General features: G+C 30.3%; 1 protein-coding gene across 8 annotated transcripts in view; it reads left to right on the top strand.

Annotated features, from left to right (window-relative positions):
- Window positions 1-13302, top strand: part of AQP (aquaporin) — a 35338-nt gene extending 22036 nt beyond the window's left edge. For 6 of the 8 annotated variants that reach the window (XR_012460973.1, XR_012460969.1, XR_012460971.1 and 3 more), the window contains one exon: window positions 5406-5542. Coding sequence is in view for 2 of the 8 variants with exons in the window: in XM_074136412.1 (XP_073992513.1) it covers window positions 5406-5544; window positions 12938-13134 (336 nt within the window). In the remaining 6 variants the exon portion in view is untranslated. Of the gene's footprint in view, window positions 1-5405; window positions 5545-12937 lie in introns of those variants that run through there. The other 2 variants (XM_074136412.1, XM_074136411.1) reach the window with 1 other exon arrangement.
- Window positions 13303-16456: the final 3154 nt, after the last annotated feature.

The following is a 16456-nucleotide window of genomic DNA, read 5'->3' as shown; positions in this document are numbered from 1 at the left end:
AGTGAAGGAATAATTTCAAGGAAATGGTTTTTTTAAGTGTGTATGAGCAGAAATAAAAAAATTTCATCCCACAATATTTATTCTATGAATTGTGTACAATGAGAAAGCGACTCACACATTATACTTGTCATATCCGTTCTTGTTACATAAGGGGAATTTACATGTGTACTACGAGTGGGCCCCACAATTGTGTGTAATCGTTTGTTTATTCACAATAGTGAGCCTAATAGAGTGGATAGGTTGTTAACAAAACATTCAAAACACACGCAGACTTGCATTGTCTATTTGACAGGACGTTGAACGAGTAGGTAATATACAAAGTTCTGGAGATACAGATGTTCGAATAATATTATCTAATCAATTATTTATCTAATCAATTATTACATATGTAAAGACATGGAATTATCAGATAACTGTATATACGACTCTTCACTTTGATTGGAGAACACTGATCTAGTCAAGAAAATGTAAAAAAATCTACAGTGCTAAGAGTTTTAACTAAATATTTATTGGCTTTAACAGGTTTACTAAAAAAATAGGGCTTTTATGGGAAGTAATCCTCCCTAGTATTTACGCTTAAAGTCGAAATTCAGTATCGAAATTAAATAAGTAACTAAACGAAATTTTGAAATGAGATTGTAATTATTTCCTCAAAATATTTATATCTATTAAAACTAAAAATGAAAAATCCGCACGCTACAATTCTTTCTGTTATGAAGCCTATTGCTTAGACTGACAGAGACTATAATAGGGATGGATTGTGTGTTTCATGCTGGCCATAAGTAATTATATCTCCAACTCTAAACCTGTCAAATAATATATTCTGTTAGAAAAATGTTTTGTGAGATGCATTGTGGGGATTAGCTTGTCGAATCTCACGCTCGATACCTAAACCGGTTCATAATTTGGGCTAAGTTAGACGAGTAAATAGATAAAATAGTTATTTAAATTAAAATTAAGTACAAGTAAATAAAATTAATTAAACGTAATTAGGTAAAAAATTAAGTTTAATTTAAATATGAGCTATTCCTATAAGATTGGCAACAATAAAATAAAATTGTGGTATGGTCCACAGTGCTAAATAATAAGTTCATTCATCGTGGCTAGCATGTTTTCCTTATTTCTGATCGAATTCGGATTTTAATCTATATTCAGAGGTTGGTTCAGTTGCTGTAGTTGACTTCTACATAGGTACAATTGCGCTATATAAGGGAATACACATCTAAAAACTTGTCTTACCTACGTGCATATTCGTAATTCATAACTAGCGAAAAAGTGTTATTTGATGATTTTAAAATAGAAAAATATTCATATGACATATTCAAGTTTATGGATATTTGAAAGGTTTATGAGAGCGATATTTCCTACAAGATACTGATTTGGTGTCAAAAATTATCTTAAAAATAGGACAGTTACAAAAAAAAAAATTTTTTTTAACAGCTCCGTAATTTTTGTTTTATAAACTATAATTTAGAGCTGACATGCTAACAGGTCAATTATGTAAACCTTAACTAAGTTGTTTGCTAGAGTAACGCCAATTTAAACAGAAACTATTCTAAAATTTTAACAGCCCATCGTATGTTTTTTTAACGTTCTCTTACCCGCAATATTGTGATTGCGTAGATTTTCTATTTTTAGTTTAGCCATATCTGTTTCCATAGCAGTACCTACCTAATAATAATTTAATCAGTCTACTGTAATAAGTCGATTTTTCAGTTTTAAGGCTTTTTCTTAAAACCCCTCCCATATTTTACTTATAATACTCGTATAATAATTGAATACGTGCTGTAATAATTGCTAATAACATTGATTTGAAGTATTTTTTCAGGGAAATTCATTAAAGGGCTTCTTTGGGGAAACTGGAGGTAGGGTCTTTTTGGTGTACCTCACCTATTATATATACCTACGAAGTATTGTACTGGGTTCGATTCCCTGACTAGATCTTGGGTTTTATTTAATGGTTAACATGAGAATTTAATAGTAAAGTATGCATTCTGGTCGACTCCATCTACAACTCCTCATTTGGTAGTTGGACGTAAAGCTCGCTTACAAAAATGGGCTTTACTTTACTTTATTTTTACATTTTTGTTTATTTTTTATACGTTTAATATGTCAGTGAACTTTTATATTTAAAGAAATCAATAGATAGAAAGATTTGGTTTATTAAATTGATTTTTTTTTAGATTTTACCGAAGTTACTACTCATAATTATTTTTACTAGAGGAAACTTTATTTGGATGGGGTTCTTAATGAGGAGAGAAAGATAGCTTCCTCTGAACTCTTTTCAGGCTGTAACATCTTTTATGTACTTTTTTTAAAAATGTTGTAACGTCTGCATAATAATCGTGAATAAAATATCGAACCAAAAATTCCGATTTGGAGAAATTTCAGTCGTTAGTTTTGACTATTCAGTAAGCATCGATATTTAGTAATTGTTTCGGCAGTAGCCATTAGCCAAAAGGTTTCATTGAATTTAGAGGTAACATTTATAGTATATGGATCATTTCTTGGGGCAGATAAAAGAATTTTTGTGGATTCTGTGGAGGCTGTGACGTCTTCCATCTTTCAGTAAATCATTTTCTTTTAGTGGACTTGAATAATATTGAATTTCTAGTACAAATTCGAAATTTCAAGAAAATTTATTCTGTAAACTGCTGTGGGAGAAGTTGGTGAACAGTGTTCTAACCACATTTTTATGAGTTAGTACTTTTTCTGTTAAATAAAAAATAAGGGTTGTTTTAACAAGGTTTCGATTTATGATATTGATTCTTATTTGCACCTTGAATTGAATGTGAGAAATAAATATGTGCTGAAAGACAAAAACGTTGGGCAGAAGGAGGTCGTAAAATATTACTTCAGAGAGTAAGAAAATAAATTATTCAAATAGAAATCAATTCTGTTATAATAAATGATTTCATTTGATTGATATATCTTCTTGAAAAAGTAACCCACCAAGTTATGCACAAAAACTCTTAAGTTCGGAAGTATAAGGCAGATAATAGTCCCTGATTATTTAGGTGTGGATTAAAAGTGCAAGGGGAGTAGTTACTCCCTCTCAAAGCATTATGGGATTTTATAATATTACTTTTAAAACCAAATGTTCTATCAACAATCCTACTCAATTGTGAGTAATATTTTGTATGACGGGATAATAGTTAATAGGTTCCGAATTGAATTGGTATTCTATGACCTCGTTATCTTTTATGGCGTTTAACTCTGTTAGCCAACCGTTTCGGCAAGGATTTCTGACTCTGAGGAGGTTTGTAAAAAGAAACGAGAAGGATCTGTTCGGAGATAATACTCTAAGGTAGTTAAATTCAGAAAAGTGCATTCGCGTTCTTTTATGTGCTATAATAATTTGGTTGGTTATTTATATCTGACACTAATTAATTGAAATAGGATCTTTGTCTGTGAAATCTTTCACATATCGTTGTATTTGTTTTTTTCTTTGTTCATAATACTAGTATTTCTTTTCTTTTATCTGTTTAACTCTTGATATCCTAATTCTGCGGTCTTTTTTGTATACTTGGTTGTGCAGACGTAGCTGTTTTTTTTATTACGTTAGTCTGTTTGCTGTTTGGGGTCCAATCTTTGATTCTCATATACTATGAAAACTATTAAAGGTCTTGGAATCGAAAAAAAGTATGCGAGGACCTCGACCAGTTAAGTGCTATTTATCCATGATGTAATAAATTCGGATTTCACTAATTTTAATTAAAATGATTTCTTATGATTACTGAAAAAAATTTAAACTACCCGCAATTGTCGTTCTTGTTTGATTAAATATTATTTATATTTTCAAGGTGGTAGTAGAACCTATGCTGTAGATAGGCCCCAATTCATGAATAATATTTTTAAAAAATGCTAATTTTCATGTAAACACTAGATTATTTGAAAATAGTTTAACCAAGTGTAAGGTAAAGATTTCAATGCGTATTCAAACAAAGCATAAATAAGTTGTGTACATAATTTTGAATACAAAATTATTTGTACAAATATTGATGAAATACTTTAACAATTTTCACTATTTGTTTTTACCAGATTCAAGTAGAAAAATCAATATTTCATCAAAAGAACTAATGAAACTAGTAAATTGTGCTACCGTTTTTTGTGGGTTTAGAAATTCTTATTAGTACATATTTCCTCAACAATCAATAATAAATTGTTTCAATAAGTAAAATCAGTTTTATTGATTCAATCAAAAGAGAAGGTTTAGGTTTTGCATTGGTATTTCGTTTAAGTACTGTAGAGAAAAAAAAAATGTTCAAAATTATTACAAACTACTCTAGCTGCAGTTTTGGCTTCAGGTCCTACTTCTACCTTCTATCTTCTTGTAGTTCTACATTCCATGTAACAGTACTATCTGCTTTTAGATGACTAACTCATTTAAAAAACTTTTTTTCTGGATTCAGGGAGCCTCCCAAAGGCGAACATAATCAAAACGTATTTGCAAAGTAAATTTATTGGTTCGTGATGTCATAGAACTTTGTCTCAGAACCGTTTGATCGCATTTCGTCTGAGTAAAAGGTTTCAGTAAAATGTATTTAAATGTAATGTTTTGATGATAAGTTATGCGAAAAGCTACAATTTGCCAGTGGTTTCGCTAAATCCTAGTAGCTCCCACGTCATGTACGTCTACAGGCAAAGTTATGTTTGAATTCTAATTATTAAGGTTGCTTTTGGTGTATGGATTGTAATGCAGTATCATTGTCAATTGGTGGACATTCTATTTTATTCCAAAGAATCGACAATCGGATTTTATCTTAAATTTTAATGATCTTAGATTTATCGGCAATAGCAGTAAAGATTTTTTTGGAAACCAATTTCCTTTATTGCATCTCTACGTTTTGGGACCACCCCAAATACCTTTCATCACTCGTTAGAATTTGTCAACTAAAACTAACTGTGTAATTGATACATATTTTAAACTTATTTCTTCTAGGATGTATATTTGTTACATATAAATTGTGAGCATATCTCTTTTACTAGTGAAGTTGATCTGATGCTGCAGCACACGCAGTGGAAGCTGCATAAAAAAAAATGAACCGTCGTGCATATTCTATCCTCTAAGTTGTGTACGTTATGTTGTCGGTAATTATTATCTTAGGTTGCTGTATTTTCGAGTACTTTATCTAGCATTCATTCTAAAATATTTCTTTTTAAATGTCATTGGTGTGTTTGATTGAAAATAATTTATTGTTCTTTCATCTAAAAAGCTGTTTCATTGTACATTGTACATTTTCATGACTTTGATAGTGTGCATTTAAAAATAGCACGAAATACTCATCAGTTAAAATTCTTGCCAAGTGAAAGTTTTTTGTAATTTTATCTACAACTTAAACATTTAATTTATTTTTATTCTATTTTTTTGCGATTGCCAAACTAAATCATTCCATTATATGTAGGTATCAGCTGTGGTGGGAGCAATCATTGAAGGATGTGCCACTTGCATTTGTCGGACGTTATCACGAGCACTAGCAGAAGTTGAAACTAAATTTGGCTCTGAATTCGAAGCATTTGTTGGCACAACCCTTGTAGTTGCTGGTAAGTACGGCACTATTAATTACTGTCCGCGCAGCACCGTTAGAAATATTTTAATGATTGACAACTATAGATTTTTTATGTTCTTATCACTCAATTTTTTCACCTTTACAAACAACAAAACAAAAATAATTTAAAAAAAAAAAAATTGAAGTTTGAGTGGAAACTTGTTTTGAAACATGACAAACGGAAATGAATGGAGCTCCCGGCTACACCAACCCATCTCTCAGTTCCAACTTTGCTGGCGATGAGGGTGAATGAACATTTCCTATCTATGACAGTATAATCTGTTTTCATTCTTGCCATCAAACCGTGAGGGGTTAGTTGAAGGAAGCGGTTTGCCTATGCAAGTGTTATTTACATTTTTTTTTATACACAGAGAAAACCTTTATTTTGCGTATATTAGATAATATAATATAAATATGCGACACTCGTTAACATGATTTCCTCAGCAAGCAAACAACATACAATGTTGCTGGCATGTCTTCTAAGTCTGAAAAGAGAAAGCAGTAAACATCGATCACTATATCTGCATGGATTAAAGAATATAAAATGCGTCACTATATTGATGTAAAAGTTAAGTCTATTATTGGTTACCATTGAATCTTTAACTTCTTCGTTTTTTTTTTTGTTTTTTTTTAAATATAAAGCAAAATTAACTAAAAATGTCTACCCTATCATTTTCTTATTTCTCAATGATGCAATTTTATTTTTGGCAAGAAGGTAATTTTTATTTATAAGACATCCATAAATAAACTAAATGAGAACAAACATCATTTGAATAGTTCATTAGTAAATGTAGTTTAACTTCTATTTCTCTCTCTCTCTCCGCTAAATGTGAGAAATAAAATTAGCCATTTCTAACAAATTAATTTATACTGCAACTGGAAATTAGAGCAGGGACGTATCGAATGAACAGTTCGTGATCAGTGTAAATAAAGTTAAAGCTATTTTGAGCTAGTGTTAAAAAGTTTAAAAAAAGCAACTGGAGAAGAATTCAGACATTTATTAACGCTTTCTATTGAAAATTACGTCGTGATATTTATAGCCAATTCGTAGCTCGCTTTTGTAAACGCCTCCGTATAAAATAGACCATTAAAGCAAGGAGGCAGCAAGCCTCCGTACTCTGTACTCTCCTTTATGTTCATTCATTTTTTTACGCTCTTCTTTTTTCTGAAGAGAGAGAGAGCTTTTAAATTATTAAAAAAATAATTACAATTATTAATTATCATATAATTATTACAATAAATAAATTCATTTTTTGAACTAAAACATTAAATGCAGGTAGTAGTGCGTATGTTTATTGTACATAAGAATGTGGCCATTTAGAGAAACAAGTTATATTTGATTTCACTTGCATAAAGATAGTGGTGTAATCAGAAAAGCGCATAAAGTTAACATTTTCTATATATATATATATAAACAAATTTATAAGCAATTACAGTTTACTAGATTGTAAAGAAGGTTGTACAATTACTTATACTTAACGTTAATTTCATCAATAATGAAACAGTAAAAAAAAGAAAAAGTAATCTTTACGATAACTTCATTAGTCATCTTTATTAAAAAAAAATTTTTTATACTCAGTGTGTCGTGACCTTTACTTGTTATCTTCTCTCTACTGAACACGTAATAATCTCGAGAACTTTCTATTTTATTTATTTATTTATCAATTTATTCTTTGAACTTGAAACTGTTTTTCATTGTTAAAAGTAGTTTCTCTTTGAGGTGGATATTTTTTTGTTTTATTTAATATCACATATCGGCTTGGTGATGATGGCAAATCTATTTCCTTTCCACATTTCAAGGCTGGAAATATTAATGATAACAAACGATAAAGGTTATCATGCTTGTATTCACTGTCCAAAATTGTTTCCCATCTTTCTTACCGCCACCATTTAGATAAATTTATTTTGTGATCCAATAGCTCTACAGATATAACCGCCAAGGATAGATCCAGATTGCGTTGAGTATGTGCACACATAAATGGTTATTCTTGAAGAATGTGTGCACTTTTGAGCAGTTTCCTGAAATGTCTTGGCTCTAGCCCTGAATAACAACGTCAAGGTTAACATATTCGTTTGGTTGGTGAAAGTTTGATGAGAACGTGGTTGTCCATTTCAAGCAGCATTTTTTTCGGAAGTTTGAAAAAAGAAAATAAGAACTAATATCTTTGAAAGTTTAGGGTAGAAGTTTTAGTGAAAGTGTGGACATTGATTTAGTTATACATCTCGCTAAAAACTGCTTAAACTTTAGAGAAAATTAAACTTAAAAGAAATTATTAAGACCTACCTGAATAAACTGTAAACTTAACCTGCGAAGTTGAACAGCTACTGAAATCTTGCCAATCAGTATTCATGAATACCCCATTCAAAAAATTTACAAATAAATACTAAATAAAACCTACATCAAATAATTGGAATTGATTTTAGTACAATGAAGAAATGAGGTTGAGGTTTATTAGGTGAGACCAGTGTTTCCTATATGTGTGTGAATCAGCAGATAGGATTAGACAACTTGCTGGGAAAAAAATTATAATAAAATAAAAGACGATGAAAAATATTTGTGAGAGGATAAAAAAATGTTAGGCAGCAAGCAAAGCGGTAGGGTTGAAACTTTAGTTTTACTCTGTGTACGAAAGAATATTAAAAACCAAGTTTAAGCTAGAAGTTGTATCAATTCACGCTGTAATCAGTCTGAAATTGAACGAGACCAACAAAAAATTCAGGAATCAGTAAGAAATTATTTGTTTTATGATAGTATGCATTTTTATAATTTTCACATGACTTGGAAAAATAATATTCGCCCCCATTTTTATCTGGAAAAATAATATTCGCCCCCATTTTTATCCAGAAATCAATTACTACTCTTAGCTTTTACAGAAATTTGAAAAATAAGTTTGCTTCACTATACAGTAAGACGGTTAGAGGACATGTTGTAGACTTAAGAAAGAGAGGAACTCTCTTATCTCTTTTTACAGAATTACTTCAACATTATTACTAAGTGACATTTTTAAAATTGAGTAACATTAATGTTAGTATTTTGTACAAAATTGACTCTTCTATTCTCTAGCAAACAATGGAAAAAGGTTATACGTCATTGCCTACACACGCAAATACTTTTATATAAGTATTGCAAATAATAAATCTATTGTTAGAAGAATAAATTAAACTCTAAGAGGTTTTCAATATTCTCTCATGGTTGTGGCATATTATATTTGTGTATGAATTTCTATATACCTTTTGCGCCCAATCGTAAGACCATTTTTCGAGGCCAAAAATAATAATTTTAGGAAATAGGTCTTTGTGTTTAAATCCAACTAAGAGAGTGCAGGAATATATTAGTTCTAATAATTAGAGAAAGAAAATTTTGAATCCAATTATAAAAGTTTTCCCAAAATAAGGAGATTTTTGTCAGTAATTATCAGAAAACAAATTGTGCAAAAAATCTTTGTTCTGTTCTGTGCACTAACCATTGGTGAGGTTTATCAGGATTTTCTTTAAAGGGATCAAGCAGAGTACGTTACCAACCTCCAAGTCAGGGAAGACGCCACCTCTAACAAGCTCTAATGCGCCTACTAAATCAGTCTAGTGCAATACCATAACGGGGTTAAACTTGCATAGCGGGTCTTCTTCCGCTCAATTCAAAAACTACGTAGTCAGTTGTTCTTTAACCCACAACTATTACGATTCCAACCTTAAATTGCGAGCAGGTTCAGTCGTAAAATTGAACTTACGCTACCTATTGGATTTTAGTCCATTACCTGAAGGAATAGTGTACCATGTTCCAGAAATACTGTCGTAATAAGAAATAACAGGGATTGGATGCAAATTCCCTAAACCTGGAGCGCCAGAGCACGGCGTACCCATTTAAAGCGATCACCTAATCTGGGCAGACATTGTATTATTTGAATAAGTAAAAAAATGTATGTGAAACAACTTGAGACGAACATGAATAATAGAGAATTAAAAACAGCCCAAGGAGTTAGCGTAACTAGCCTCCTCCCCACCAATCAATTCTAGAATTATAGGCAAAAATAATTGCTAAAAGAAAAAAACATGTCAGAGATGATGCCACAGAGGTTCCTAACTTAATTAATTCTCGAAAAAATTCAAACAATAGTCAACAAAGACATAATTTAAAATTCAATTAAGTATATAGCAACCAGTGAAGACACCTGATTAGAAAGAGAGTATAACCTTCCCACCTCTTTTTATATCTCAAAGTCAACTAACAAGGTCTAACGGTACCGAAATGTTTGGCATTTTTTGGAAAGTTCTAAATTCAACAAACAAACAGTACGAATTTCAAAAGTAGAAAAAGAGAAGGTCAGCAAATAAATAACGCGCATAATAGTAGAATTAAAAAAACACTTATTAGGATAATTTGATGTATTTGTCAGTTGCAGGGTGGAAGTGTGCAACGTTGTCTGTAAAATATGTAAATCCTAAGTTAGAGGAACTATTTTACTTGGTATGTAAAATATTGGTGTATGCAGTGCTAACAATACACCAAAGATATTGTCGTATGGGTGATTTAAATTAAACGATGGAAGAAAACCGGTCATGTAATTGAAGTGAAAGTTGACAGAGGGTATTGCAGCGTTTATTTAAATACATATATTTACTATATATAATATTGTTCAATATGAAGCTGTAATTATATAATAAGTATTGTAACATTTCCAATTAAAATGTAGAAAAACATACTCAAGATATCTTGCAATTCTCAAAGAAGAGAGGTAGACAAATGACAGATACACTTTAAAAATATTTTTTGGTAAAATAAATTGTTCCCTTAAGATTACGTCGTACTTTGCCAGGTGTAAACTTCTTAAAATAAATTAGAAGTAATTTGGTTAATAATTGGAATTTTCGCAAATTTTGTAATTCTCAATTAGTATTGATACATCAATTATGAATTGATACATGTAGTGAATTTGCAATGTACGAGAAAATTCTAAAATAAATCCTTCTAGAACCTTCCTTTTAAGCAATTGTCACGTCAAAATTTCTAAAGAAAAGTATGTATTTATTTTAGGAGTTAGCGCAAGTTAGCGAAAAGGAGCATTTTTAAAACAATTATTTGTCTGTTTTGGGTGCACCTTGGAAACATGAACCAACTTATCAACGGTCTAACACCGTATGCTGGCCATGACCTGGCGGCGTCGATACATACATAGTGAGATTGTTGGCCGACCAAAGCAGCTTTGATGAAGTTGAGTATATTGTGATGGTCTTGCTGGCCATTTATACTAGTATGGATGCTGACGAGATCCACTACAATCTACTGTGGTAGACGCCAGATTGGAAACAATGAATTAGCAGGAACATCTAGAGTTCCGTAGATCCATAATAAGAGAGATGTTGCGCCAGACAAGAAGAAGAAGTTAAGCATAACAAGTTTTCAAGATTCTAATGTCTGGTTTTCGACAAAATATCGCAAAAAATACATAATGTATTTAAAGTTAAATGGGACTATGGGAACAAAGTCGAACTTCATCCCTAACTAAAAAATGGATTTTCCTAGTAAGAAGGAATCATCTCTTTATCAGTCCATTCCCATCAATTTATTCACACATCTAACAGCCACTCATGCTCTCACATAAACAGAGACACTGTCTTGTTCTTTAATATGAAAAAGTAAAATTAGATCAATAATTTAATTAAGATTATTGATATATTAAAATTAAAAGTAACAAAGTTACATCTCCATCAGATTGATCTTCAGTAATAATAATACAATTTTCACAATTAATACATGTTACTTGATTTCGACATAGTTAAATATGTAAATATTCAACAATTTTTATATATTATAATGTTAATGAGGACTGTTCTTCATTAAAAATTACTGGCATTCAATAAAAGGATAACCAGGTAGTTAAATATCTCATGAATTCTGCCACTGACAGCGTGATAACTTGTCAGCCTAAAATATCATATCCACCCTACATTCAAAAACATGTTTTCCAATCAAGCTTATGTTAATAATACATCACTTAACACGCCCTTTCTGTACCTGCATATTAATTATTTAATGTCGAAATTATGATTTGAATTTGTTCATGTGAAAAAATAAACTAGACAATACAAATTTATAAATGTTTATTCACTTTTTTCTTTTTATTAATTTATTTTTTACCGTCCGTCAATATTTTACATGAATTACTTACTGATAACGGTCGATGAGACTACTTTGTTATTAATAACAGTATTATCACTCAATTTTACAAACTCATACCACAAAAACATCTTGCTAAAGAACAAAGGTTTCTAATATAAAAATTTGCAAGTCATATTTTGTAAAAGTATATGAGGACTCTGTTTGATAACATATTGAATTATAATCAAATTAATTCATAAAATTGCAGTAAAAGTCACTATACACTCTTTTAATCAGCTTTCTAATTAGTTGCCGTATTTTTAACCCCTTAGTTGCACCTACGTAAGTTATATGTTATATATAAATATAACAATAACATATTAAAATATGTTGAAAGAAATTTAAAGAGAATAGTATTGAAACAGAAATTGTTGAATTTATTTTTTTTTAAACTCTTAATGTTGTCTTTTTTATCACTGATTAAATAACATAATGAAATAAAGATAAAAATTTATTGAGCTTGTCTTTTAGATCTTTTCTATAAACGTCTGAAATTTTAGTGCAACCAAATATCAAATTATAAAACCAATATTTGAAGCTAATACTCAATTTATGAAGTAAATAATAGATTTATTTTAGTATCTACATTTTACAAATTGACAGGAGTAGGAAAGACAGGTGGAATTTTCTTATATAAAGCCAAATTTCCTTTCCTATGACAAAAGTTCTTGTTTGAAAAAATATTGCTAGAAAACATCTTACACTTTTTTTAAGATTTCCTTTTCTCAAGTTAATAACAATCAATCAGCTCCTTTTTTTTAAATTTTATTATTTCTTTTGATTATATCATTTTCTTTTGAGAATCGATGTTGTTGGTCGTTAAACTTACCTCTCTTTAAAATTAGTGGGCTATCGGCCGTTTTAAGTTATAAAAACATCTGTTTTCCTGATATTTTGACAATCTTTGCCGGCCATCTTCACTAAATGAAGCTGGAATCGACAATTAATTCCTAAGTAGAATTTATTCAAGTCTTCTTTTACTCAATTAAAATTTATTTTTGCTTTTTCTTACTTACACCCACTAAGAAGAAAGAGTCCTGACAAATTTTTTGAAATTGAGTCAACACCAAAAATACATATCCTCTCTGAATATCCTCTTAATACGAAAATTACAAAACCACTTAAATAAAACTCATCTTTTAAGAAAATAAAGTATTAGGCGCTAAGGACCCCATAGACGTCGATGTGCCGAAAAAAAAATAAACTAATGCTTTTATTGTTTTTTTTTCAGCATTCAATTATTCAGGCGGATATTTCAATCCAGCTTTGGCTACCTCACTGAAATACGGTTGTGCTGGACACTCAGTGCCTGAACATATATTCGTCTACTGGATTGGATCTTCAGCCGGTGCTGTAGCATCTATTTATATGTTTGAATTACCCAGCATTAAATCAATGGTGGCTAAATATAAAATTAAGCCTGAATAACAAAAATTACTGTACTATCTTCTGCAGAATCTGTAAGTTAATAAAACCAAATAACTTTTCCAAAATGAAAATGGATAACCTATTTAGAAAACTGCCATATTATTTTCCTATTTTTTTTGGACATTTACATCAATTGTAAGCTATGAAAATATAAATTTGTTGCCTGTTTTAATGTTACTTTACTTCTTTAATTTTTATTATGTAATGTTCGTGAAGAAACATTGACTTTAATTAAAACAAGAGACGGTTGTGTTCCCCTGGCACCACAGTCAAAAGAGGCTAATAAGGCTAACAACTGCTTGCAGGAAACCCAACTCATGAGCCCTAATAGAGGGAGCAGGATCTCAGCCTAGAGAAGTATTTCTAAAAAACAAATCTCTGCACTTCTTCGTAAAACCACCACAATCACGGAAATAAAAGGAGGAATTCGTGTATGGAGAGGCTCTTGCTTCCCTTCGCCTGGTATTGACCATTTCAAGTACATAAATGTTAGAATCCGAAACTTAACTTAATTAATTAGCGCTTACCAAAAATTAAATTTTCTTCTAAATAACAAAATGAAAATCGGTAAACAGTGACCTTATATTGTATTGAGAAAAAAAAAACTCCTGTATTTAGTTATATAAAATTTCTGTTTTTATTTTCATACGCAATAATTGAATTGATGTTCCAACATGTTTTAAAATCAAAGATAAATGATGCAAGGCCACGACGACAAAATATTAGTCATGTTTTCGCTATTCGTTGAGTTCACATCGTTCGACCTTGTGCCACGTTAAGCAGTCTTAATATTAAATAGAGATTGCTTATATAAAGTTGTTAATTACTGGTGGTGTTTCGTAACAAATAGCGGTACTTAATTGAACATTCTTTAAAATTAGAATTTTTTTTGATACGTTACCTCACACATAAGAATTTCTTCTATCATACTGAAGCAATCAACATTATTCTAGACCATGTACGAAGAGTACATTGATGCAAATAAATACCCTATAGATTTTCATTGTCTGTTGTACTAATAACTTTTGAAATAAATTGTCTAGAATATAGATTTTTTTTGTATTGGAGGTAATGAACAAGAATAATGCAACTTAACTTCTACCTTACTGACCTAGCATTAAATGTGGTAACTTCATAATTCAATTCGCTCTTTAATTGCAACAGATTGAGAAAAAAAAGAGCGAACATTCTTCAAAGAAAGTATAAGAATGAATTGGAAAAAGCTGATGAGTCATTATGGAGGACTGGATGCAAATTTTATTGGTATAGTTGTAGACAATTAAAAGCTAAGGTATTCACATAAATATCTAGTTTTGGTTAAATTCTGGTTTAAGAGGCCCTTATGTGTAGGTTCCATGGGCTATCAGAGTATTATTAATAATAATCTTACAGGGCACTCAGTTTATTAGTAACTTTTCAAAATTAAGTGCTTGTGCATGAAGTGAGATAAAGGGAAATAATTCTCCTTCAAAGAAATGTTTTAAATCATTCAATTTTACGAAAAAAACATTAAGAAACGAGTAAAAAATTCTTAACTTCCGTGTGATTAACCATCCGAAACTGCGTTCCCTTTTTTTATTAAGTCTGTCAGGAAATGTCACGTAATCCTCTGATGGACAACATACATGGACGATTTGTTATTATGGTTATTATTTTTTAGGTGTATCGTACGAAGTTTTTGTTATAATTATAGATACCGTAATCACTATAGTAATAAAGGAAATTATCAAATCAGTAAGTTTAGGATCATTATTCCAAATATGTAGCAATGTGCTTTAAATCATTGCGATTAAGGTAAGCTTAAAATAGCAACATTTTTGGCTAATATATCTAAATCATTTACCTAACAGCATTTTTGTTTACTTAATTTTTTCTTAAACCAAAGAAGTATTGAATATAAGCGCTCAATAAATTATTAAAGTCTACTATTTAATATTTAAGTGTTAAGCAGTTTAGTGGATCTATTTAGGGTAATTATAACAATAAATTGCCTTATATTAATGTCAATGACTTTTTTTTTTCAGTCACTTAAATAAATTACATAAATAGAAAAGTTCATAGTTCAATGTTCAATTTGTAATGTTCAATTCAGTAATTCGATTTATTCACGCACTGATTAAATCCATTTGATTGAACAATGTTAAAATGTCTGAACGTAGGAAAGAGTTTGAACGAAAGTAGCAAGCTGAATAAATTCCTGTAAAATTTTTAAATTCTCATTGCCATTTCACTTGATTAAACCTTCGTGCTGCCAAGTTGGGAACATGAAAGATCTATTTCTAGGTAGCGTATGTAATACATTTTATGTTCATGGACCTTACAAAATTTAGTATATTATCACGCAAAAGTTGTCAGGTATTTATCGATATATTGTTTTATAAAGTTTTAGACATGAAGAAAATAACTTCAAGCAATGATAAAAACTAGAAATAATTGAATAAAAAGGTAATGATTATAATTGAAAAAAAAAAATGTCTCGGGATTATAATTATTCTTGCTAATATCAATTGGTAATGGGCATACAAGATTTTTAGATTTATAATTTTTAAATTTTGTTAACGTTTTGTAGAAGATTTGTACATTGTACGAGTGCTCTTGGTCCGATGATATAGTAAACCTCCAGAAGTAGCTGAAAACTTCTATGGAGATGCTTTCTAAAATTTAAAGTTTGAAAGAAATCTCTTGACATGAAGTGTGAATTCATTAAAGATTTTTTTTTTTTTTGCTTTTGTATACCTCCTTGTCAGATAAAGATCTCTCGGTGTTTATTGAAATTATTTTATGTTCGTTTTAAACTCGATTTGGGTTATTAAGGCTGACATGCCCTTTTCAAAAGTTATTTCGTTTTAATGAATTTGTATATCGCTATATTAGAATTAGTTTTGGTCGAAGTTAAAGAAAACTTAGAAAATCATCGTGAGAAAGATGTGATAGTTTGTACCATATTTTGTATCATTGTTCTACCCTCAGCAAAACTAGAAACTGCTAAACATGTATTTAGTATCATTTTTTGTGCTTGAGTTCTTCATAAAGTTGGATAAGTCTGTAATTTTAGGTGATATATTGCGTATTTTAGATGTCAGCTTATTGCCAAGAGATTCGTAGAATAAGCATGTTCATTTTTATTATTATTATCCTTACCTAGAGCTGAAAAGTTAGTGCTGTTAAATTGTATCGTTTTTTAAAAAAAAGAAGGGGAGTTTTTAAATGCCTATTAAAAAAATCTTTTAATATTCGATATTTAAGTCCAATCTGCTATAGAAAATGACCACAGAATCATATACACATAGTAAAACCCCTCCTTATCAGTGTGTACGCATGA

Source organism: Rhodnius prolixus, unplaced genomic scaffold (genome assembly GCF_049639745.1).
Source record: "Rhodnius prolixus isolate KJV_2025 unplaced genomic scaffold, Rpr scaffold_5, whole genome shotgun sequence".
Classification (NCBI taxonomy): Eukaryota; Metazoa; Arthropoda; class Insecta; order Hemiptera; family Reduviidae; genus Rhodnius; species Rhodnius prolixus.
Note: the sequence above shows the minus strand (reverse complement) of the source record. Positions and strands in the feature narration are given on the sequence as shown.